Below are 27,381 nucleotides of genomic sequence, written 5' to 3'. Positions count from 1 at the left end.
GCAGAAAGCAAAGAAGAACTAAAGGGCCTCTTGATGAAAGTGAAAGAGGAGAGTGAAAATGTTGGCTTAAAACTCAACATTCAGAAAATGAAGATCATGGCATCTGGTCCCATCATTTCATGGCAAATAGATGGGGAAACAATGAAAACAGCAAGAGATTTTATTTGGGGTGCCCCAAAATCACTGTAAATGGTGACTGCAGCCATGAAATTAAAAGACGCTTGCTTCTTGGAAGAAAAGTTATGAACAACCTAGATAGCATATTAAAAAGCAGAGACATTACTTTGCCAACAAAGGTCCATCTAGTCAAAGCTATGGTTTTTCCAGTAGTTAGGTAAGGATGTGAGAGTTGGACTATAAAGAAAGCTGAGTGCCAAAGAATTTATGCTATTGAACTGTGGTGTTGGAGAAGACTCTTGAGAGTCACTTGAACAGCAAGAAGATCAAACCAATCCATTCTAAAGGAAATCAATTCTGAATATTCATTGGAAGGACTGATGCTGAAGCTGAAGCTCCAACACTTTGGCCACCTGATGAGAAGAACTGACTCATTGGAAAAGACCCTGATGCTGGGAAAGATTGAAGGCTGGGGAAGAAGGGGACAACAGAGGATGAGATGGTTGGATGGCATCACCAACTCAATGAACATGAGTTTGAGTAGGCCCTGGGATTTGGTGATGGACAGGAAAGCCTGGCGTGCTGCAGTCCATGGGGTTCACAAAGAGTTGGACATGACTGAGAGGCTGAACTGAACTGAACTGTCTATTTCTGGACTCTTCATTCTGTTCCACTAATTTAATTATCTCTATTTTTGTCAAGCCCGAAAGTTTAAGGACCATAGCTATATTTAATACATACTAAAGTACTTCTTTCTTTGAATATGATATTTCAAAATTATTTTTTACAATTCTCACACATTTATTTCTTTATGTGAACTTTCTAAAGGTGATAAACTCTACATTTTTTCTCTTACCCAGTCCTTCTCATGTGTGGGATCACAAACAAATCACAGGATTAAGTGGACTGTAGTAAAGTGCTTAGACCAGTAGCTGGCTATTAATAAGCATTCAATAAATGTTATTTTTGTCATTACTGTCACTTGTCTGTTCTTTTCATAATGCCAAATGAGATGGAACACTCAGATTTGATCACAAGAAGATAAGAACTTGCTTTATTTTAAGCTATGTAAACAAATCTAGTTTAGAAACAGTGGTGCATCCTGTATCAAACCTGGACTGGCAATTTCTTATATGATATTATACATGTTTCAGCACCATTCTCCCAAATCATCCCACCCTCTCCCTCTCCCACAGAGTCCAAAAGACTGTTCTATACATCTGTGTCTCTTTTATTCTCTCACATACAGAGTTATCATTACCGTCTTTCTAAATTCTCTATATATGCGTTAGTGTTGTAATAAGCCTCCAATTAAAATAAATAAATTTAAATTAAAAAAAAAAAAGAAACAGTGGTGCAGCAGTAAATGACAGCTTGCAGAAAAGAGCAGTGAGTGGTAGCTGGAAGCAAGATCTTAGTTTCCCAGACCGAGAGTCCTAACTGCTGGATCACAGGCGCCAGCACTTAGGAGTAGGGTCCTCAGTCCTTGGCTTCCTCATTAAGAACAAATTCAGGCAAGGAGGCAGATGGTAAAGAGTAAAGTAAAACCTTTATTGAAAAGAAGATTACATGTGGAAAGGCACATAGGCAAGCTCAGAGAGAGAATCACACTTTTGGGAAGTTTAAATCCTTTACAATGGGGCATTTTTCCAGACCTTTGTCTTCCCTCACGCTAATCATCGTGCTTTCTCCCCCACCCCCACCACCCACCCCCGCCTGGTTAATTTGTCTCAGGACTTTCCCCTGGGGTGCGCACTCACACCTTAGCCAGGATGGATCTCAAAGTGAAGGCTTCTGGGAGGAACAAGACTCACTATGGCCTTGAATTATCCTCTGACCTTTGATTCCAGGAAGCCTGTATGCACATGTATAGAGTCTCCCTTATCCTTTACTCACGGTTTTTGCCTCTCTTTGTCCCTGCCATGATTATTCCCTTGAGATGTTTACAAGAGACAAAGACTGGCTACTTACCCTGTATCTGTTGTACTCCATTTTGGAGGGCAAACAAGAGGCTGGTTGTAAATTCCTCAACTGGAGCCCACCTATCTCTTGCCAAAGGAAGTGCAAATAGGAGGCTGGCTGGTTGTAAATGTCCAATCTGGAGCCCATCTATCTCCTACCTCAACAGAATATTCAGTTAGCTGTCCAGAGTCCTCTGCATTAGGATTCTATGCTCAAAATACAAATAACAATAACGTGTTACTTTGCTTCTGCTTTGCCATTTTTCTTTGGGCAGCATTTTCCTTAGAAACCTCATGGAAAGAGGCAGCTGGACCTTTTCAAATTGTCCTGAGTCCCTTGCCCATAATGTCCTCTTAATAATTCCCACCACCTGGTGAGCTAGAATATACTTTTAATCATTTATTTTAATAAATGTACAGGTGCTAGTTGATGTACAGTAGATCATCATAGTAATGAAAAGTAACCAGCACAAATCAATCACCTACAATTCTGACTGATAGGAATTAATCACCTCATTTCAAAGATGAGGAAACCGAAGTTCAAAGAGGTGAAGCGACAAAGTCATGAACAGGTAAGTGCTAATCACAACTCAAACTCAGAATTGATTAACCCTAAATCCCAACTGCATCCCCAAACGCTATCGGGAGAAATGGTAAATGTCTAAGGCCACGTCTTAACCTGCATGAAGATGTAGTCAAGGCCGTTCCAGAGTCCCTCCTGGGTTTGTTTCTGGAAGAGTTCTAAACCAGATGAGCCAATGTTCTGATCAGATCGACACTTCTGCCCTTGAGGAAAGGTATATTTTTCTAACTAGACAGGGACATAGTTGGGCCTGGGTAGTCTGTTTCTCTGACTGACGACTGTGCTGGGATCAGTTGTGACCAAGGTTACACTGAAAGTGACTTGCTGTGCTAAGAGGCTCCAGCCTTAATTCCCAATCAACAATTCACAAGGAGAAGCCAAACTTTTACCTCCAGACTTTATTTAATTAGGCTGTAAGGAGCTGCCCTGAGTGGTTAATTAGCATCAGAGTCAAGTTGTCTAGAGGTTCACTAGCAAAATCTCCCCTGAGTCTTGTTAAGAAAGCTGAGAGTGCACCTGTCCCTCTGAGGGAGCTTTTGCAGTGATAGTAGCTCAGAAACTTTTCTGACACGTTGTCATGAGAGAGGTCTCCTGGTTTTCCTCCTGGGCTGCTCTCAAGGGGCCGTATTCTGCTTTAATTCTAGAAAGAGGAAACTGGATGCCTTAACTCAAAGATTTGCCTCCTGACGCCAATCCCTCAGGGCAACATTCGAGGGAGCTACTAAATAATCACTTTAGAGGAAGGTAGTTTTAAACTGTTCTAGACATGGCTCTTTCCCTTGTATTCTTTGAATAACATTATCCTTGAGACATCTAATTCAATTCCCCCATTCTTTTGGTCTCCTCGTTAAAAACATTTGTTAGAGTGTCTACTTTTATCTAAAGCAGTGATTCTCTACCTCCCCTGAATCAGCATCATCTGGGAAGCTTTTAAAACAATCATCAAATCCCTTATGACTCTACAGTGGAAGTGAGAAATAGATTTAAGGGACTAGATCTGATAGACAGAGTGCCTGATGAACTATGGATGGAGGTTCGTGACATTGTACAGGAAACAGAAATCGACACCATCCCCAAGAAAAAGAAATGCAAAAAAGCAAAATGACTGTCTGAGGAGGCCTTACAAATAGCTGTGAAAAGAAGTGAAGTGAAAAGCAAAGGAGAAAATGACAGATATACCCATTTGAATGCAGAGTTCCAAAGAATAGCAAGGAGAGATAAGAAAGCCCTCTTCAGTGATCAGTGCAAAGAAATAGAGGAAAACAATAGAATGGGAAAGACTAGAGATCTCCTCAAGAAAATTAGAGATACCAAGGGAACATTTCATGCAAAGATGGGCTCAATAAAGGACAAAAAAAGTGTAGGGACCTAACAGAAGCAGAAGATATTAAGAAGAGGTGGCAGGAATACACAGAAGAACTATACAAAAAAGATGTTCACAACCCAGATAATCATGATGGTGTGATCACTCACCTAGAACCAGACATCCTGAAATGAGAGGTCAAGTAGGTCTTAGCAAGCATCACTACGAACAAAGCTAGTGGAGGTGATGGAATTCCAGTTGAGCTATTACAAATCCTGAAAGATGATGCTGTGAAAGTGCTGCACTCAATATGCCAGCAAATTTGGAAAACTCAGCAGTGGCCACAGGACTGGAAAAGGTCCATTTTCATTCCAATCCCAAAGAAAGGCAATGCCAAAGAATGCTCAAACTACCGCATGATTACACTCATCTCACATGCTAGTAAAGTAATGCTCAAAATTCTCCAAGCCAGGCTTCAGCAATACATGAGCCATGAACTTCCAGATGTTCAAGCTGGTTTTAGAAAAGGCAGAGGAACCGGAGATCAAATGGCCAACATCCACTGGATCATGGAAAAAGTAAGAGAGTTCCAGACAAACATCTATTTCTGCTTTATTGACTATGTCAAAGACTTTGACTGTATGGATCACAAGAAACTGTGGACAATTCTGAATACCAGACCACCTGACCTGCCTCTTGAGAAACCTGTATGCAGGTCAGAAAGCAACAGTTAGAAGTGGACATGGAACAACAGATTGGTTCCAAATAGGCAAAGGAATACATCAAGGCTGTATATTGTCACCCTGCTTATTTAACTTATATGAAGAGTACATCATGAGAAACGCTGGGCTGGCAGAAGCACAAGCAGGAATCAAGATTGCAGGAGAAATATCAATAACCTCAGATATGTAGATGACACCATGCTTATGGCAGAAAGTGAAGAGGAGTTAAAGAGCCTCTTGATGAAAGTGAAAGAGGAAAGTGAAAAAGTTGGCTTAAAGCTCAACATTCAGAAACCTAAGATCATGGCATCCGGTCCTATCCCTCATGGCAAATAGATGGGGAAACAGTTGAAACAGTGTCAGACTTTATATTTTTGAGGGCTCCAAAATCACTGCAGATGGTGACTGCAGCCATGAAATTAAAAGACGCTTACTCCTTGGAAGGAAAGTTATGACTAACCCAGACAGCATATTAAAAAGCAGAGACATTACTTTGCCAACAAAGGTCCATCTAGTCAAGGTTTTTCCAGTGGTCATGCATGGATTTCAGAGTTGGACTATAAAAAGCTGAGTGCCAAAGAATTTATTCTTTTGAACTGTGGTGTTGAAGAAGACTCTTGAGAGTCCCTTGGCATGCAAGGAGATCCAACCAGTCCATCCTAAAGGAGATCAGTCCTGGGTGTTCATTGGAAGGACTGATGTTGAAGCTGAAGCCCCAATACTTTGGCCACCTGATGCAAAGAGCTGACTCATTTGAAAAGACCCTGATGCTGGGAAACATTGAGGGCAGGAGGAGAAGGGGACAACAGAGGATGAGATCATTGGATGGTATCACAGACACAGATTTGGGTAGACTCCTGGAGTTGGTGATGGACAGGGAGGCCTGACATGCTATTGTTCATGGGGTCTCAGAGAGTTGGACACATCTGAGCAACTGAGCTGAATTGAACATGTATAATATTGTATGGATATATTATATTGTATGTCTACCATATAGATAATAATTTCTACAAATCCTTTGCTTCTGTTTTAACATCATTCCTGGCATCATTTACCATACATCATTTATCACACATGTTTTCACTTTTATGTAGTCAAGTCAATCTTTCCCTTTAGAGCTTTAGGATTTATTTTATATTTACATTTTGTGGAAGGTTTAGTCAATCCCCAAGATTCTAAAAATATTCTCCTATATTTTCTCCTTATTTTCTAGATTTTTGCCTTTTTAGACCTCAAATCCATCTGGAATTTATTTTTATACATGGTATAAAGTAGAAATCTAAACAAATTATTTATATATTTTAATAGATATTATATAGCTATAAATTTCAATTATATATTCACATCTTCCAATTAAATATTGTCACACAATTTTCTTTTCTGCCAGATTCAAAAAGGCTAAATGTCTTTTTATGTAGGTCTGTTTCTAAATTCTACTCTGTTCCATTAATTATATTGCATAATCCTATACCAATATTTGGAGAAGGAAATGGCAACCCACTTCAGTACTCTTGCCTGGAGAATTCCATGGACAGAGAAGCCTGGTGGGCTGCTGTCCATGGGGTTGCACAGAGTCAGACACAACTGAAGCAACTTATCATGCATGCATGCATTGGAGAAGGAAATGGCAACCCACTCCAGTATTCTTGCCTGGAGAATCCCAGGGATGGAGGAGCCTGGTGGGCTGCCATCTAAGGGGTTGCACCGAGTTGGAGACAACTGAAGCAACTTGGCATCAGCAGCAGCAGCATACCAATACTATGCCATTTTAATTAACAGAGTTTTATTGTATGTTTTTCTGACTGGGAAGAGAAATTCACCCTGACTGGTTTGTTTTTCAAAATTATTTTTTACTTGTGTACATTTTCTCTCCTTGATGAGCTTTAGAATAATTTTGACCTATTCATAAAGATTCCTACTTGAATTTTATGAGTGTATTGAATATAAGAAATGATTTGGGGAACTAACATTTTTACCATATTATCTGCCCATCCAGCAGTATGGATTATATGATCACCCTCTACTACCTACTACTTATGGGGCTTTGCTGTTAGCTTTCTTTTAAGAGATACCACTCCTGGTGAGACTTTTTCTATCAGCAAATTATAAACAGAATACCTCTTCACTATTCTGGGGGAAGCCCCTGAACCAGAATATTAGAATTGCAGAGTTTCAGATTGAGGTAGTATGCATTTTGTTAAATAATATAAATGACCATTTTCACTGAACTGCAGTATCTCTGGGGAGATTACTGATATTAGCTCCTCTGTAGGGTGTCTGAATCTGGAAAACCTACAGTCCTCTGGTGTGTCCAGATATAGTCTGTTACAGACTTGAACTTGGGGAAAATGAGAACATGGAAGAGAGGAATGTCCTCTGCAAGAAACAAATGTGCCTTAAGTTTATGTTGCCAGGATAAGGAAAGAAAAAATCAGAATGGAATTCTCTTCATTTCCAACTCATGGAGTAGGAAATGGCAACCCACTCCAGCTTTCTTGCCTGGTAAATTCCATGGACAGGGGAGACTGGCAGGCTACTGTCCATGGGATCTCAAAGTGTTGGATGTGATTAAGCACATATCTTGAGTTATTTAGAATTCAGAAGCTAATGAATTTAATTATTTATAAATCACCCTAATGTCAAGATATTTAATAAAGGATTTTCTGTTTTAAAAAAAAGTGCATAGTCAATGGCATCAATGGACAGTTAACATAAGCATCCACTCTGTTTTTCTGCAGGGCAATCTCTTAGTGTTACCTTCAAATCTTGATAGAGTCTGTTAATACACAGCCCCAAGCAGTGTGTATAATGGTTCCTTGCTGTTGCTAACCAAAGGTACTACATTATCCCCTGATAATTTCCTTAAATTCTACCCCCACCTTTGAAAATAATCCTTTTTTCAATCTCCTCTCACTTGGAGTGTTCCATCTCTTTCCCTCTTTGACTGACTGGCATAAGGCAAAATATGCTAGAGACAAATAATTCACAAAGTGAGAGGTGTTAAGTCCTGAGCTAGGGCAGTGGCAGTGGAGCCTGGGAAGTGAGACTAATTTGAGAAGTTCTAAAGAGGAAGTTTTGACCAGACTTAGTGATGGCTGCTGGAGAAGTCACTGGCAACCCACTCCAGTACTCTTGCCTGGAAACTCCCATGGACGGAGGAGCCTGGTGGGCTGCAGTCCATGGGGTCGCTTAGAGTCAGATACGACTGAGCGACTTCCCTTTCACATTTCACTTTCATGCATTGGAGAAGGAAATGGAAACCCACTCCAGTGTTCTTGCCTGGAGAATCCCAGAGATGGGGAAACCTGATGGGCTGCCATTTATGGGGTCGCACAGAGTCGGAGATGACTGACGTGACTTAGCAGCAGCAGCAGTGATGGCTGCAGTCCATGGGGTCACAAAGAGTCAGACATGACTGAGTGACTATCACTCACCCACAGTAATTAATTAAATGGGAGAGAAGAAGGGTGGTAATAAGAGGGAGAACTTTAAAGTCTATTTTCAAGTTCCTGACTTTAATGACCCAGTGGTTAGCCATACTAGTCATGGGAAAGGGAGCAATTTTGATGTGTGAGTAGCATTTGATACAGGTAGTAGATAGATAGAAATATAAGTCCTCTCAATATTTGAAGCATATTGATCCTTAAGTGGGCTTTCCTGGTGGCTTGGTGGGTAAAGAACCTACCTGCCAACCAAGGAGACACAAGAGACATGGGTTCAATCCCTGGGTCCAAAAGATACCCTGGAGAAGGGAATGGCCTGGAGAATTCCATGGCAAGAATACAGACTGCATTCACCTTTTTCTCAAGTGCACATGGAACATTCTCCAGGATAGATCACATCCTGGGCCATAAATCTAGCCTTGGTAAATTCAAAAAAATTGAAATTATTTCAAGCATCTTTTCTGATCACAATGCAGTAAGATTAGATGCCAATTACAGGAAAAAAATTAAAATATATATACATAGGGAGGCTAAACAACACACTTCTGAATAACCAATGGATCATGGAAGAAATCAAAAAGGAAATCAAAATATGCATAAAAACAAATGAAAATGAAAATGCAACAACCCAAAACCTATGGGATTTATAAAAGCAGTACTAAGAGGAAGGTTCATAGCAATATAAGCTTACCTCAAGAAACAAGAGAAAAATCAAATAAATAACCTGTTTACACCTAAAGCAACTAGAAAAAGAAGAAATGAAGAACCCCAAAGTTAGTAGAAGGAAAGAAATCATAAAAATCAGAGCAGAAATAAATGAAAAAGAAACAAAGCAGATTATAGCAAAAAAAATCAATATAAACTAAAATCTGGTTCTTTGAGAAGATAAATAAAAGACAAACCATTAGCCAGACTCATCAAGAAAAACAGGGAGAAGAATCAAATCAACAAAATTAGAAATGAAAATGGAGAAATCACAACAGGGACAACACAGAAATACAAAGGATCATAAGAGACTACTATCAGCAATTATATGCCAATAAAATGGACAACTTGGAAGAAATGGACAAATTCTTAGAAAAGTATAACTTTCCAAAACTGAACCAGGAAAAATAGAAAATCTTAACAGATCCATCACAAGTACAGAAATTGAAACTGTTTGTTTGTAGACAAACAAAAGCCCAGGACCAGATGGCTTTACAGCTGAATTCTACCAAAAATTTAAAGAAGAGCTGATACCTATCCTACTCAAATTCTTCCAGAAAATTGCAGAGGAAGGTAAACTTCCAAACTCATTCTATGAGGCCACCATCACCCTAATACCAAAACCAAAGATGACACACAAAAAGAAAACTACAGGCCAATATCACTGATGAACATAGATGCAAAAATCCTTAACAAAATTCTAGAAAACAGAATCTAACAACATATTAAAAAGATCATACATCGGGAACAAGTGGGCTTTATCCCAGGGATGCAAGGATTCTTCAATATTCACAGATCAATCAATGTAATACACCATATTAACAAATTGAAAGATAAAAAACATATGACTATCTCTATAGATACAGAGAAAGCCTTTGACAAAATTCAACATCCATTTATGATAAAAACCCTCCAGAATGCAGGCATAGAAGGAACATACCTCAACATAATGAAAACCATATATGATAAACCCACAGCAAACATTATCTTCAATGGTGAATAATTGAAAGCATTTCCCCTAAAGTCGGGAACAAGACAAGGATGTCCACTCTCACCACTACTATTCAACACAGTTTTGGAAGTTTTAGCCACAGCAATCAGAGAAGAAAAAGAAATAAAAGAATCCAGATTAGAAAAGAAGAAGTAAAACTCTCACTGTTTGCAGATGACATGATCCTCTACATAGAAAACCCTAAAGACACCACCAGAAAATTACTAGAGCTGATCAATGAATGTAGTAAAGTTGCAGGATATAAAATTAACACACAGAAATCCCTTGCATTCTTATACACTAACAATGAGAAAACAGAAAGAAAAATTAAGGAAACAATTCCATTCACCATTGCAACAAAAAGAATAAAGTACTTAGGAATAAAACTACCTAAAGAAACAAAAGATCTATATATAGAAAACTATAAAACACTGGTGAAAGAAATCAAAGATGACACAAATAGATGTAAAAATATACCATGTCCATGGATTGGAAGAATCGATATAGTGAAAATGAGTATACTATTCAAAGCAATCTCTAGATTCAATGCAATCCCTATCAAGCTACCAATGGTATTTTTCACAGGGAAAGGCAAGTCGCTCAGTAGTGTCCGACTCTTAGTGACCCCATGGACTGCAGCCCACCAGGCTCCTCCCTCCATAGGAGTTTCCAGGCAAGAGTATTGGAGTGGGTTGCCAGTGCCTTCTCTGATTTTTTTTCTCACAGAACTAGAACAAATAATATCACAATTTGTATGGAAATACAAAAAAAAACCTCAAATAACCGAGGCAATCTTGAGAAAGAAGAATGGAACTGAAGGAATCAACCTGCCTGACTTCAGGCTCTACTACAAAACTATAGTCATCAAGATAGTATGGTACTGGTACAAGACAGAAACATAGATAAATGGAACAAAATAGAAAGCCCAGAGATAAATCCATGTACCTATGGACACCTTATCTTTGACAAAGGAGGCAAGAATATACAATGGAGAAAAGACAATCTCTTTAATAAGTGGTGCTGGGAAAACTGGTCGACCACTTGTAAAAGAATGAAACTAGAACACTTTCTAATGCCATACACAAAAATAAAGTCAAAATGGATTAAAGATCTAAATATAAGACCAGAAACTGCAAAACTCCTAGAGGAAAACATAGGTAAGACACTCTCTGATGTAAATCATAGCAGAATCCCCTATGACCCACCTCCCAGAGTAATGGAAATAAAAGCAAAAATAAACAAATGGGACTTAATTAAACTTAAAAGCTTTTGCACAATGAAGGAAACTATATGCAAGGTGAAAAAACAGCCTTCAGAATGGGAGAAAATAATAGCAAATGAAGTAAATGACAAAGAATTAATCTCAAAAATATACAAGCAACTTATGCAGCTCAATTCCAGAAAAATAAGCGACACAATCAAAAAGTGGGCAAAATAACTAAACAGACATTTCTCCAAAGAAGACATACAGATGGCTAACAAACACATGAAAAGATGCTCAACATCACTCATTATCAGAGAAATGCAAATCAAAACCACAATGAGGTACCATCTCATGCCAGTCAGAATGGCTGCTATCAAAAAATCTACAAACAATAAATGCTGGAGAGGGTACAGAGAAAAAGGAACTCTCTTACACTGTTGGTGGGAATGCAAACTAGTACAGCCACTATGGAGAACAGTGTGAAAATTCCTTAAAAAACTGGAAATAGAACTGCCATTTGACCCAGCAATCCCACTTCTGGGCATACACACCAAGGAAACCAGAACTGAAAGAAACACATCTACCCCGATGTTCATCGCAGCACTGTTTATAATAGCCAGGACATGGAAGCAACCTAGATGTCCAGTGGCAGAAGAATGGATAAGAAAGCTGTGGTACATATACACGATGGAATATTACTCAGCTATTAAAAAGAATGCATTTGAATCAGTTCTAATGAGGTGGATGAAACTGGAGCCCATTATACAGAGCAAAGTAAGTCAGAAAGAAAAACACCAATACAGTATGTTAATGCGTATATATGGAATCTAGAAAGATGGTAACGATGACCCTATATGCAAGACAGCAAAAGAGACACAGATGTAAGAACAGACTTTTGGACTCGGTGGGAGAAGGCAAAGTTGGATGATTTGAGAGAATAGCATTGAAACATTTATATTATCATTTGTGAAATAGATTGCCAGTCCAGGTTCGATGTATGGGACAGGGTGTTCGGGGCTGGTGCACTGGGATAACCCTGAGGGATAGGATGGGGAGGGAGGTGGGAGGGAGGGTCAGGATGGGGAACACATGTATACCTATGGCTGATTCATATGAATGTATGGCAAAAACCACCACAATATTGTAAAGTAATTAGCCTCTAATTAAAACAAAACAAAACACTAAAAGAGACATGCACTGCAATCTTCACAACAACACTATTTACAATAACCATGATATTGAAGCAACCTAAGTACCCCTAAAAAGATGAATGAGTAAAGAAGAAGTGATATATATAGATATGTGTGTGTGTGATAGACTACTCAGCCATAAAAAAGTATGAAATTCTGCCATTTGCAACAGTATGGATGGGCCTATATGTTATTATGCTTAGTGAAATAAGCCAGGTTGAGGAAGGCAAATACACTACATTATCACTTATATGTGGGATCTAACATATAAAAGAAATGAATCTAACAAAACAGAAACAGATTCACAGATACAGAAAACAAACCAGTGGTTTCCAGTGGAGTAAGGCAAGGGGTGATAGGCAAGATAGAGGTAGAGGATTATGAGATACAAATTACAATGTATAAAATTAAAAAGCAACCAGGATATATTATACAGCACAGTAAACTATAGCCATTATTTTGTAATAACTGTAAACCAAGCGCAATCTATAAAAATATTGAATCACTATTTGTACACCTGAAATTAACATAATATAATAAATGAACTTTACTTCAATAAAAAGAAGTAATAGAAACTACCCAAGCAGGTAAAGCAATAAACATTGGAATGTGTTCAAGAGGCAGTGAAAAGCCCCATGGGACTTGCATAACTTGAAAGCAAGAAGAATAAGATCAGAAAAATAGAGCCTGACCTCAGTCACTATAGCCACCCTCAATGGTGCACCTGAAGAGACTCAGGATGAGAAAGCGCAGGACACTGGCCCCAGACAGCTGAGTTTCATATCAAAGGAACAATTTTGAAACTGCAGAAATGTGTCTCTGAGGGTTTTGAGGAACTCCTGTTCTTTATGTCTCAGCACAGAGAGAGTTTGGCGAGAGCCAAAGTGATAGATATGAACTGATCTATTAGAATAGGACACTTGTGAGGCTTATAACTGGGCAGGCAAGAGGGTGCTAGTCCAAGAACTTAGTGGGCTACAGTGTTACAATCAATTGAAAACTGGGGAGAGAAAGAAGACCACTTTCTTCCTCATTCTTAAGTAAATGTCAAGCTTCCATCATTAGCTCCACCTGTATAGTGGGCAGAGGAGTTTTCTTGTCCTTACATGATGAAGCCAGGACATTTGAGACACAATGGAAATGAGTAAAAAGGAGGTATCATATACTAACATGATAAATCATCTCAGCTTTCAGTATAATTTCACCCTTTCCTTACATTTTTGCTTTTAGTGTGCACAGAGAAGCATGTCCTAGGAATCTTTAACTTACTGAGTCACTGGGCCTGAGCCTTATTCCACCATTGTTTTATTATTTGGGGGCATGTCTCATGCTCTGTGACCTGGTTTTGTTGCTAAGAGAGCCCGCTTGGTTTTGTAGTTAAGCAAACCTTCTTTCTTGAGTAATCATTAACTTATAGGGGTCTCCATACTTTTTTCTTTACTCATGATCCCTTAGTGGGATTAACTATTTAATCACCTACTTTGTCCCTATAAATTTCAATAAGCCCAGACTTTTGTGTCTTCCTACATAGGGAAAGGGCTTCCCTGATGGCTCAGACAGTATCAGTCCTTCCAATGAATATTCAGGGTTGATTTACTTTAGGATTGACCGGTTTGATCTTCTTGCAGTCCAAGGGACTCGAAACAGTCTTTTCAAACACCACAGTTCAAAAGCATCAGGCTAATCAGGAGGCCACCCTCCCTCCTCTAAGCAGCCTATGGAATGCACTCTTGACATCCTTGTTGCGAAGGCTGTACACAAAAGGGTTGGCCAGAGGTGTAATGGACGTGTACATCACAGCAGCCACCATGTCCTGATCCTGAGAGTTCCGGGAAGGAGGCTGGAAGTAGACCCAGATGACGGTGCCATAGAAAAAGCCAACCATGGTGAGATGGGACCCGCAGGTGGAGACTGCACGGCGGCGACCAACTGCTGAGGGCAAACGTAGGATGGTGTCCCCAATGCGGACATAGGAGAATACAATGAGGGCACAAGGGCCCATCATGAGGAAGCCTCCCTCCAAGAATATGGCCAGCTCATTGGAATGGATGTCAGAGCAAGAGGCTCGCAAAAGTGGTCGGTGGTCACAAAAGAAGTGGAGAAGGTGAACGTTGCCTTCGGCATCTGCAGCCCAGGAGAGAGGCAAGAGGAGACCCAAATGCAGCATGCTGTGCACCACAGACGCCACCCAACACAAGGCCAGTAAGCGGGCACAGCATTGGCGATTCATCACTGAAGGGTAGTGCAGAGGGTCACAGATGGCCATGTATCGATCCAGAGCCATGACAGAAATAACAAGTGTGTCTGTAACGCCAAACACATAGAAGAAGAATAACTGGGCCAGGCAGCGGGCAGCAGGAATGGCTGGGTCATGAGTGACCAGATGGGCCAGCAACTGGGGCAGAATGACTGTGGACTGCCCCATGTCTATAACTGAGAGACCACGGAGCAGATAGTACATAGGTGAGTGGAGCCTGGAGTCCCGGGAGATGAGCAGCACTAAAGTCACATTCCCCATCATGGTGGTCAGGTAAATAGCCAGGAACAGGACAAAGAGGACAATGGGGGGGACTTCAGCTCCCGAGAACATGAGAAGCAAGAAAACTGGAGAATGTGAAGCATTAGGGGCACATCCCATGATGAGTGGCAAAGAGCCCTCCTGAAAGAGTTTGAATCAAAAAGCAAGTCATGGGTCATAGGTTACAGCACATAACAATTCTAGTTAATTTATGTGTATTCTTTAAGCTCCTTAAAGACTTAAATTCAACTGAGCACTACAGCCCTTCCTAAGTCTATGGCTTTACTCCCTGAATTTGTTATAGAATTTTTTCCTTTCCTTCTTCCTTTCCATCCATTCTAATGGGTTCTTCTGTGTAATCCACATACCCTGATAAAGTCCCTTGTACTATAAAAACCCTTCATTCAATATTGTCTTTTCGCCCAACTACCAATTATTCCTTCCAATGACAAACTGCAAAAAAATTTCTATACTCACTGCCTCTAGCTCCTCATCTTCTAATCACACTTCATCACCTGACCATCTTCATGATTTCTTCTGTATGAACCTGTAAGGAACAGAAAGTATCATTTAATATGTAACATATGAAGAAATTGATCTTTATAAGTAGTTGGTTTTTGTAGCAAAATTGCTTCAGGTTGTCATGAACTAGCTTGTTTTTCCCTTTTATTTGATTTGGTTTGTTAACAGCATCATCATTTTCATCCATTTGATGGACCAAACCAAAATCAGGGGGACTCTCCCCATCATCTCCCCTATCCAATCACTCCTTGACTTCTTTTCCCTTACAGTAATCACCTACCTATAAAATCTTCCTCTTGTAGCATCATATGAGCCCACTGGAGAGCACCCATAGGTAACGACGGCTGCATTCTTCCCAGAAAAGACTAATTCAAACCCTTGCGCATTCCTCGGAACCCTCCCTCAGGACTGACACCAGACTGTATCCCTCCAGACTTAATTGTCTAAGATTGTCTAACCCAAACTAGAAGCCTTTCAAGATGACACAGCTCATGCACCCTCCTTAGATCCACTTATCCCAAGAAAAACTCATAATCTCATTCCAACAAATTTTGGAAATACAGCCTTCTCAAATTGTTCTCCATGCACTGGCAGGAATTGCACGTGAACCCTCCCCAAATGTTAAGGCCTTAAATAACATTTTTAAACAGACACATCACAAGCACGGAAATTGAAACTGTAATCAGAAATCTTCCAGCAAACAAAAGCCCAGGTCCAGACAGCTTCACAGCTGAATTCTACCAAAAATTTCGAGAAGAGCTAACACCTATCCTACTCAAACTCTTCCAGAAATTGCAGAGGAAGGTAAACTTCCAAACTCATTCTATGAGGCCACCATCACCCTAATACCAAAACCTGAAAAAGATGTCACAAAAAAAGAAAACTACAGGCCAATATCACTGATGAGCATAGATGCAAAAATCCTTAACAAAATTCTAGCAATCAAAATCCAACAACACATTAAAAAGATCATACACCATGACCAAGTGGGCTTTATCCCAGGGATGCAAGGATTCTTCAATATCCGCAAATCAATCAATGTAATTCACCACATTAACAAATTGAAAAATAAAAGCCATATGATTATCTCAATAGATGCAGAGAAGGCCTTTGACAGAATCCAACATCCAGAAAGCAGGAATAGAAGGAACATACCTCAACATAATAAAAGCTATCTATGACAAACCCACAGCAAACATTATCCTCAATGGTGAAAAATTGAAAGGATTTCCCCTAAAGTCAGGAACAAGACAAGGGTGTCCACTTTCACTGCTACTATTCAACATAGTTCTGGAAGTTTTGGCCACAGCAATCAGAGCAGAAAAAGAAATAAAAGGAATCCAAATTGGAAAAGAAGAAGTAAAACTCTCACTGTTTGCAGATGACATGATGCTCTACATGGAAAACCCTAAAGACTCCACCAGAAAATTACTAGAGCTGATCAATGAATATAGTAAAGTTGCAGGATATAAAATCAACACACAGAAATCCCTTGCATTCCTATACACGAATAATGAGAAAGTAGAAAAAGAAATTAAGGAAACAATTCCATTCACCATTGCAACGAAAAGAATAAAATACTTAGGAATATATCTACCTAAAGAAACTAAAGACCTATATATAGAAAACTATAAAACACTGATGAAAGAAATCAAAGAGGACACTAATAGATGGAGAAATATACCCTGTTCATGGATTGGAAGAATCAATATAGTGAAAATGAGGATACTACCCAAAGCAATTTACAAATTCAATGCAATCCCTATCAAGCTACCAGCCACATTTTCACAGAACTAGAACAAATAATGTCAAGATTTGTATGGAAATACAAAAACCTCGAATAGCCAAAGCAATCTTGAGAAAGAAGAATGGAACTGGAGGAATCAACTTGCCTGACTTCAGACTCTACTACAAAGCCACAGTCATCAAGACAGTATGGTACTGGCACAAAGACAGACATATAGATCAATGGAACAAAATAGAAAGCCCAGAGATAAATCCACACACATACGGACACCTTATCTTTGACAAAGGAGGCAAGAATATACAATGGAGTAAAGACAATCTCTTTAACAAGTGGTGCTGGGAAAACTGGTCAACCACTTGTAAAAGAATGAAACTAGATCACTTTCTAACACCGCACACAAAAATAAACTCAAAATGGATTAAAGATCTAAATGTAAGATCAGAAACTATAAAACTCCTAGAGGAGAATATAGGCAAAACACTCTCAGACATAAATCACAGCAGGATCCTCTATGATCCACCTCCCAGAATGCTGGAAATAAAAGCAAAAATAAACAAATGGGATCTAATTAAAATTAAAAGCTTCTGCACAACAAAGGAAAATATATGCAGGATATAAAATCAACACACAGAAATCCCTTGCATTCCTATACACGAATAATGAGAAAGTAGAAAAGAAATTAAGGAAACAATTCCATTCACCATTGCAACGAAAAGAATAAAATACTTAGGAATATATCTACCTAAAGAAACTAAAGACCTATATATAGAAAACTATAAAACACTGATGAAAGAAATCAAAGAGGACACTAATAGATGGAGAAATATACCATGTTCATGGATCGGAACAATCAATATAGTAAAAATGAGTATACTACCCAAAGCAATTTACAAATTCAGTGCAATCCCTATCAAGCTACCAGCCACATTTTTCACAGAACTAGAACAAATAATTTCAAAATTTGTATGGAAATACAAAAAACCTCGAATAGCCAAAGCAATCTTGAGAAAGAAGAATGGAACTGGAGGAATCAACTTGCCTGACTTCAGGCTCTACTACAAAGCCACAGTCATCAAGACAGTATGGTACTGGCACAAAGACAGACATACAGATCAATGGAACAAAATAGAAAGCCCAGAGATAAATCCACACACATATGGACACCTTATCTTTGACAAAGGAGGCAAGAATATACAATGGAATAAAGACAATCTCTTTAACAAGTGGTGCTGGGAAAACTGGTCAACCACTTGTAAAAGAATGAAACTAGATCACTTTCTTACACCGCACACAAAAACAAACTCAAAATGGATTAAAGATCTAAATGTAAGATCAGAAACTATAAAACTCCTAGAGGAGAACATAGGCAAAACACTCTCAGACATAAATCACAGCAGGATCCTCTATGATCTACCTCCCAGAATTCTGGAAATAAAAGCAAAAATAAACAAATGGGATCTAATTAAAATTAAAACCTTCTGCACAACAAAGGAAAATATAAGCAAGGTGAAAAGACAGCCTTCTGAATGGGAGAAAATAATAGCAAATGAAGCAACTGACAAACAACTAATCTCAAAAATATACAAGCAACATATGCAGCTCAATTCCAGAAAAATAAAAGACCCAATCAAAAAATGGGCCAAAGAACTAAATAGACATTTCTCCAAAGAAGACATACGGATGGCTAACAAACACATGAAAAGATGCTCAACATCACTCATTATTAGAGAAATGCAAATCAAGACCACAATGAGGTACCACTTCACACCAGTCAGAATGGCTGCGATCCAAAAATCTGCAAACAATAAATGCTGGAGAGGGTGTGGAGAAAGGGAACCCTCCTACACTGTTGGTGGGAATGCAAACTAGTACAGCCACTATGGAGAACAGTGTGGAGATTCCTTAAAAAATTGCAAATAGAACTACCTTATGACCCAGCAATCCCACTTCTGGGCATACACACCGAGGAAACCAGAATGGAAAGAGACACATGTACCCCAATGTTCATCGCAGCACTGTTTATAATAGCCAGGACATGGAAACAACCTAGATGTCCATCAGCAGATGAATGGATAAGAAAGCTGTGGTACATATACACAATGGAGTATTACTCAGCCGTTAAAAAGAATTCATTTGAATCAGTTCTGATGAGATGGATGAAACTGGAGCCAATTATACAGAGTGAAGTAAGCCAGAAAGAAAAACACCAATACAGTATACTAACACATATATATGGAATTTAGGAAGATGGCAATGACAACCCTGTATGCAAGACAGGAAAAAAGACACAGATGTGTATAACGGACTTTTGGACTCAGAGGGAGAGGGTGGGATGATTTGGGAGAATGGCATTCTAACATGTATACTATCACGTAAGAATTGAATCGCCAGTCTATGTCTGACGCAGGGTGCAGCATGCTTGGGGCTGGTGCATGGGGATGACCCAGAGAGATGTTGTGGGGAGGGAGGTGGGAGGGGGGTTCATGTTTGGGAATGCATGTAAGAATTAAAGACTTTAAAATTTAAAAAATTAAAAACAAAAAAAATTAAAAAAATTTAAGAAAAAAAAAAAAGGAGAATACCTGCCATAGCAGCTATCAGGCTGCAGCCACTCCCCACTCCTGAAGGTGAGCCCCAAGGGAGCTCAAGATATGAGAAACTGGCCCCAGATAGCTGAGATGCATAGGAAAGGAATGATTTCAGCGAGCCCAGACTCTTGCATCTTCCCATTTACAGAAAAGCACTAAATCTCTTCACCTGGGATATCTGGTTTCCTCTAATTAAAAACAATCTTTTGATGTTAAGACTACCTTTCCTTTGTTGGAAAAGTTCTACATAACCTGACTCCTCCCCTTGTCTCCTTGGAGAAGTTCTTTGAGGGTTACTTGAAATGATCTCCCCAGCTTGAAGTCCTAAAAATTCCCACCAAATAAAATAATAACTCTCAAAAAAAAATTTTTAGATGTATCTTCGTTTCCAAACTTGTTTTCTTAAACTATCTTTTCATTATCAATTTTTAATATAATAACATTGTGACCAAATAATTAAATCTCTATTAGATTATTTCTTAGAAGCATTTTGAGACTCACTTTGAGAACTAAAATGTGGCTAAATGGACCTATGGAATGCAGAAAGTGGCCCCACAATAGGCTCATAATTTTTAGAATTGACAAGGCATTCTCAGTGAATGATGGATTACTCAGCTAAATATTGTACTATACGTATATATATATTTTCAGTTCAGTTCAGCCACTCAGCCGTGTCTGACTCTTTGTGACCCCATGAACCGCAGCATGCCAGGCCTCCCTGTCCATCACCAACTCCCAGAGTTCACCCAAACCCATATCCATTGAGTTGGTGATGCCATCCAACCCTCTCATTCTCTGTCATCCCCTTCTCCTGCCCTCAATCTTTCCCAGCATCAGGATCTTTTCAAATGAGTCAGCCCTTTGCATCAGGTGGCCAAAGTATGGAGTTTCAGCTTTAGCATCAGTCCTTCCAATGAACACCCAGGACTGATCTCCTTTAGGATGGACTGTTTGGATCTCCTTGCAGTCCAAGGGACTCTCAAGAGTCTTCTCCAACACCACAGTTCAAAAGCATCAATTCTTCAGCACTCAGCTTTCTTTATAGCCTAACTCTCAAATCCATATATGACGACTGGAAAAATCATAGCCTTGACTAGACAGACCTGTTTTGACAAAGTAATGTCTCTGCTTTTCAATATGCTATCTAGGTTGGTCATAACTTTCCTTCCAAGTAGTAGGCATCTTTTAATTTCATGGCTGCAGTCACCATCTGCAGTGCTTTTGGAGACCAGAAAAATAAAGTCAGCCACTGTTTCCACTGTTTCCCCATCTATTTGCCATGAAGTGATGGGACTGGATGCCATGATCTTCGTTTTCTGAATGTTGAGCTTTAAGCCAACTTTTTCACTCTCCTCTTTCACCTTCATCAAAAAAGCTCTTTAGTTCTTCTTCACTTTCTGCCATAAGGGTGGTGTCATCTGCATATCTGACGTTATTGATATTTGTCCCGGCAATCTTGATTCCAGCCTGTGATTCCTCCAGCCCAGGGTTTCTCTTGATGTACTCTGCATACATATATTTTAATTGTGACCTACTCATGTTACACAGCACTTGAAACCAGAACCCTGTGCATCAATAAGCTTAAGTCTTCAACACATATTAACTGAAAACTGCCAGTTCAGGATGTTAGAAAAGTACGGCAGATATGAATTTTTAAGAAGTGAAAATACCGTGTTATTTTTATAAAACAGATATAATATATATTATGACTACTTTATTTAGGATAGTGGGTGCCTTCTTTGGGGAAGGAAGAAAGGTAGAGGATAACATAAACAAGTAGTATGGGTTTTAATTGTTTCTGTAACAGTTTATATTTTCAAAATAAGAATTGAAACCAAAAAGGGAAAATGTTAAGCTTTGTTAAAGTTAGATATTAAGTGTAGGAACTTCATTGTCTTGGTCTCACTATATTTTTCTATATTGTGAAACTTTTCCAATTAAAAATATAAACAGTAAAAGCAAGGATAGCAACTGAGATATGAGAGTATTTTCCTACATTTTCTTTATTCATTCCATCATAAGACTAAGCACACCATTCTAACTCAAAATAATATCCACCATAGTCAATCCACACATTCAGCATCAGGACATTTAAGCCAGTATATCACGGAGAATCCAAAATTAGGTAATATTCATCTTAGACCTGGGAGACTCAGGTTTAGCTTCAAAATAATTTTCCAAAACCTTATGGAAAAAAAAGATGTCACAATACATGTGCACTGAAACTGTCAGACCTACAGTAAGCCGATGAGCCACAAAGCTTTCCTAACTTGTTTTTCTGCAATCTAAGTTATATTCCATGTTTCCAGTTACCATTCCCATTTCTCTTCTCACTCGAATAAGTTCTATGGTGATTTTCTGATGGAAGCTCTTTGCTTAAAGTTTGATTCTAAAGATCTAGAGTGAGAGAAAATTTTTAGGCAGGATTATAATAGCGGGAAGAAATCTTAAACCAAATTGTAAGAAACACAGGTAGAGTAACCATCACTGCCTATGTTCCTCTGGCATCAGGAACTCGGGACTAGGTTAATCATAACACTAGGTTGATGCTATAGCCTCTTCATTGGTCTGAGCATCACGTTCTTGCTTTCTCCTTTGGCTTTGAGTATGATTAAATGAGCATTAACTTACTATTCAACTCAGAAACTAGAATATTGATGATAATTCATACCTACTTCTATGAACATTATCCATCACCTCTCCTTGTCACTCTTCACCTAAGATAACCAACCTCCTGAATCTCAGCTCCAAAGCAGCCTGCTCAAATCTGCCCACTTCTTTCCTCATCTAACCAACATGGCTCTTTGTTGTTGTTTGTCAGTCACTCAGTCATGTCGGACTCTTTGTGATCCTGTGGACTGCAGCACACCAGGATTCCCTACCCTTCACCATCTCCCAGAGCTTGCTTAAACTCATGTCCATTGAGTCGGGGGAGCCATCCAACCATCTCATCCTCTGTCACTCCCTTCTCCCCTTGCCTCTTTCTTTTGTTAATATATGCTTATATTTGTTATATATCTGCTAGAGGTATTCTGAGAATATTATTAAGTTTCAGATGATCTGAAATTGGTAAAAGAGTAAAAACCTTTAAGTAAGTTGTGGTTATCTGATTTTAAGCCTTAATATTATATTACTTAGATTCACTGATATTACTGGCTATAGCTGTTTATTTGTCTTTCATTGCTATGTAACCGCCTCTTGTGTGGATACACCACAATGTATTTAACCATTTGCTGTGATGTGTATTTGCGTTGTGTACTTGTTTCTGCTATACAGTATGGGCCTAGGCTGACATAAGTTTATATATCTGTGCTCCAAGTTACTAACTCTTTTATGTGACCAAGTGTCTTGACTTGTCCAAGTCTTGTCCAAGTCTCAGATTCCTTTACCAAAACATGGACATAGAAACTATGTTTGCAAGGTTGTTAGAATACGATAAAATGCCAATTAGTGTTTTTAGATTGTAATTCATATCTTATGCTCTGTCAACTATTTGCTGCATTTCATACATTTAGTATGATTATAGTCTACTTACAAAACAATTCATTCAAAGGTTTGCTGCAAGGTTATCAGTGAACAGTGAACTGTGAATTTCATCTCACTTCTCTCCATGGTTGGTTCTTTTCTACTTGTTTTCTCTTTTCGCATTCCCTTCACCACAAAGGGTCCCCAAGAGCAAACCTGAAAAAAACATGTCTATTCCTAGAGCCTTATTGATCAACTTAATACTGACTATTCATAAATCCGTATCTCCAAACCTAGCTGACCTCACTGCTACTATAAAGAGCTAGAGGAGCCATGCTATAGTTCTGATAAAAATAAAGTTCATAAGGAAGCAGAGTATATAGGGAGGGCTAAGAATATAGATGAAGGAACTAGAGAGAACAGTGAGGATTGGAAGAGAATATGAGGGGCAAGAATCACCCAAAAAAGCACAAAAGGAGGTGGTATATGGAACAGGGAATAAAATACAGGTCTGAAGAAGTGAAGTCGCTCAGTCATATCCGACTCTTTGCGACCTCATAGAGCCTACCAAGCTCCTCCCTCCATGGGATTCTCCAGGAAAGAGTATTGGAGTGGGTTGCCATTTCCTTCTCCAGGGGATCTTCCCGACCCAGGGATCAAACCCAGGTCTCCCGCATTCCAGGCAGACGCCTTAACCTCTAAGCCACAGGAGAAGCCCCAAAATACAGGTCTAATTGCTACAAATCATCCACATTGGAGACTTTCGATAATTTGTAAGAGCAATTGCCAAGACTACTTTTCTCACAAAGCACAGTTGTTACTTTATATAATGATGGGCAACTGTAATCTGTGTCTTTGGAAATGTCTGAGAAGAGAGAGAACAGAAGCATTGGGTTTTAAAAGATTCATCTGATACCTGAATTTTCCTATATTCCCAGGAAATAATTTTGGCTAGATCAAAGGGAGAACATAATCACATGATCCAGAAGATCATTTACTTATCATCCACTTATTGATTAATTATATTTGTCTATTATACAAATATTTCTTTTCTGTAAGACAAGCTACACAGACTCTGTCATGAAGAAACCACAGTATCGAAAGAAAGTAAGACCGATATTGGATGAAAAGCAATGTGATAAGTGACTAACATAAGCAAAGGGGCTTGTGGTACTTACTTGGAGCAGGTCCGGTCTCAGCCTTAGGTGAGGTCAGGGATGGGATGAGGTGAAGAAGAGATTCCTAGGAGTGAGCAAAATCATAGCAGGATGTAACATAAAAACTCTCTGCATGCTGTGTCACTTCAGTCATGGCTGACTCTGTGCAACCCTAGGGACTGTACCCTGCCAGGCTCCCCTGTCCATGGGATTCTCCAGGCAAGAATACTGGAGTGGGTTGCCATGCCCTCCTCCGGAGGATCTTCCCGACCCAGGGATAGAACCTGTGTCTCTTATGTCTCCTGCACTGGCAAATGGTTCTTTACCACTAGCATCACCTGGGAAGCCTCTTCTAGTTGATACCAAAACTGTCCTCCATTTTACTCAGTGAACAGCTGGCATTCTGTATGAATAAAGTGAATGTGATATAACTATGTGTGTGCATGTGTGGGTACATACATGCATGTTGTATATAAGCTTCATGTATATGACAAAAAGTCAGAAAATAATTATTGAAAAGCAGAATTTACTCTCAAATTAGTTTCTTCTAAACTTTTGTTCCTTGACATTCCATAGTTCTAAAAATAATTGTGTGGTTTCCATGAAGAGATGATTGAAAGGAATGCCGAGTGTCAGAGACATAGAAATGAAGACGCAATAGAGAAAAGAATTAATGGGAATGGGAAACAAAGTAAGAATGCAAAGTAGTGGGAAAGGGAGGATGAAAACATAAGATGAAAGAGTTACAGAGTGAATGGGTGAATGGAAAGAAAATAAGGAAATAAGAGAAGGAACTTTTGAAATGAAAAGAGAGAGAAACACAATTAAGGAGGGGAAACTTTTTAGTGATTGGGACAGAGACAAGGAGCAGAAATAAAGATTTGGGGGAGAAAGGAGGAAGGCATGTGGATGACCACTAGGAGAAGGGTGGGAATGTGAAAAGAATAGGAGAGCAGAATGGAGGGGGTCAAGAAATGGTGCAAATGAAAGAGAAGAGTAGGCAGGTGTGAGAAATAGAACATCAGGTGGGAATGAACAGAAAGGAGGGTTAGTGAGAGAGATTGTCATGGGGAGGAGAGAAGGGAATGGGTGTGAGAACATAAAGGAAAAAGGATGATGTTAAACAGGTTGTGTCCAGAGTGAGAGAGGGGTTATTGATATAGAAAGATAAGAACTGATCAGGAGAAAACAGGGGCTAGTTTTCCCACTCACACAGTCACCTGGCATAAAGCACTTTGACCCTGGACTTTGTGGCTTCAGCCTTCTGGCAGAGATCAGGGATCTGGCCATGGTGCTGAATAACAGATGCGTGCATGGGGCTGGAAGTCAGGACTAGGGAGGTGAGGTGGGATTTAGAGATTGTGGGGCCCTAGAGACCTCTCCTCTAGAGCCACCTGGGGGAAGTCAGGTATATTCCCTGCCATTGCAGAGAGCAAGAAAGTATGGACATACTCTCAAGGGAAGGTTAAATGCACTTCAAGTTCCTGGCAACAACTTCATGCCACTGATCCTGATGGCATGGGAGACAACTTGATCAATGTTCAGGCAACACAAATGGCAGACTCTTGTGTCTCATTACCCAGATCACTCACTCGGTCATCACTGTATTTTCTTCCTGTTATATAATAAGCATGATGTAAGGGCCTAAATTATAGTTCTGGAGACAAATAGAAGTAACTATATTTCTGAGATATACCACTTACAAATTTTGTTCATTTGCAATTATTTCACACTTCTTAACTCTAGTCTGGGCTTCCCTGATAGCTCAGTTGGTAAAGAATCTGCCTGCAATGCGGGAAACCTGGGTTCGATTCCTGAGTTAGGAAGATCCACTGGAGAAGGGGTAGGCTACCCACTCCAGTATTCTTGGGTTTCCCTTGTGGTTCAGCTAGTAAAGAATCCAAAAAATATAGGAAATTCACAAAACCTAGTAGCAAAAACCCCAAATAACCGAATTTTTAAATTGGCAAGAAATTTGAATAGGCATTTCTTCAAAGAATGGGTTTCCCTGATAGCTCAGCTGGTAAAGAATCTGCCTGCAATGCGGGAAACCTGGGTTTGATCCCTGGGTTGGAAAGATCCCCTGGAGAAGGGAAAGGCTACCCACTCCAGTATTCTGGCCTGGAGAATTGCATGGACTACAGCCTATGGGGTCACAAACAGTCAGACACAACTGAGCGACTTTCACTTCACTTCACTAAATCTAGTCTATTTATGTAGAAAGTGCTAATAACACCTAATTTTTAAGTAAGTGATTGCTTTAAAGATTAGAATATTATATATAAAGTTCTGGTTATAGAGACTGTCATGTAGTGAAAGGCTCAGATAATAATTGTTCTTGTTGCTGCCACCACCACTACTGCTACAGTCACTGTGGGTGTTACACAACCAAAGTGAATTCAGGTTTTCCAGGCTGGTAGGGTGCACTTTGAAAACCTCAGTCCCTCCATTTGACTTTATGCTCCTGGAAGGACAGGATTGTGGTTAATTCACCTCTGTATCCAGTGTCTAGCATGGTATCTGGCACAAAACAAGCACTCAAGAAAGAGTGGCTGGATAAGTGACCAGCCAGTGACAATCCTTCTCTCATTCACCCTGGTTCCCTACAGCCTCCCCTCCTCCAGCAAAAAAAATGCCCTATCTTGCCTGTCATTCTCCAACAGAGTATTTACCAAGAGTAAATACTGATGGGATTAAGGAATTTTTTTTCTCATTACTTCCTCTGCCTTCACAAAGAATTAGTTAACTCATTCTCCAACCATATTACTAAGTTACTTAAACATCCATAATCCATAAGAAAGAGAGATCCGTGTGTTATTGAAGCTTTTATAATAATAAAATACATAGTTACACACTTTCGTGGTGCTTTAATCCTTTTCAAGTGAGACAGAACAGACACAGTGCTCACTTGATTAAATCATTAGAATCAGGGGCTCAGGACCGGGCTTTGATCTCTGGCAGCAAGCAATGTACTGGACTCTGGAGGCCTCTTTTTAGAAGCCTAACTAATGAAATTCCAGAGCTTGTATTCATATATTTATTTCCAATGGCAATTACAACAAAATAAGATAAAAATGAGGTCACCCAATTTTGATGTTGTGAAGTAATTCTACATACCATTAAAATGGCTTGTCCCAATGTAAGCATGAAATAATTTCCCAATAT

At 39.4% G+C, this 27,381-nt stretch overlaps 1 protein-coding gene across 1 annotated transcript; it reads right to left on the bottom strand.

Moving 5' to 3' along the window:
- Positions 1–13,903: 13,903 nt before the first annotated feature.
- Positions 13,904–14,857, bottom strand: LOC101116220 (olfactory receptor 1B1-like). Its single transcript, XM_004007187.4, has one exon. The coding sequence runs from the start codon at positions 14,855–14,857 to the stop codon at positions 13,904–13,906; it is 954 nt and encodes a 317-aa protein (XP_004007236.2).
- Positions 14,858–27,381: the final 12,524 nt, after the last annotated feature.

Source organism: Ovis aries, chromosome 3 (assembly GCF_016772045.2).
Source record: "Ovis aries strain OAR_USU_Benz2616 breed Rambouillet chromosome 3, ARS-UI_Ramb_v3.0, whole genome shotgun sequence".
Lineage (NCBI taxonomy): Eukaryota > Metazoa > Chordata > Mammalia > Artiodactyla > Bovidae > Ovis > Ovis aries.
This window is presented reverse-complemented; position numbering and strand designations above follow the sequence as displayed.

What these genes read in the sequence shown, in the direction of transcription:
- LOC101116220 (XM_004007187.4), bottom strand. Translation starts at nt 14,857, where the DNA reads ATGGGATGTGCCCCTAATGCTTCACATTCTCCAGTTTTCTTGCTTCTC.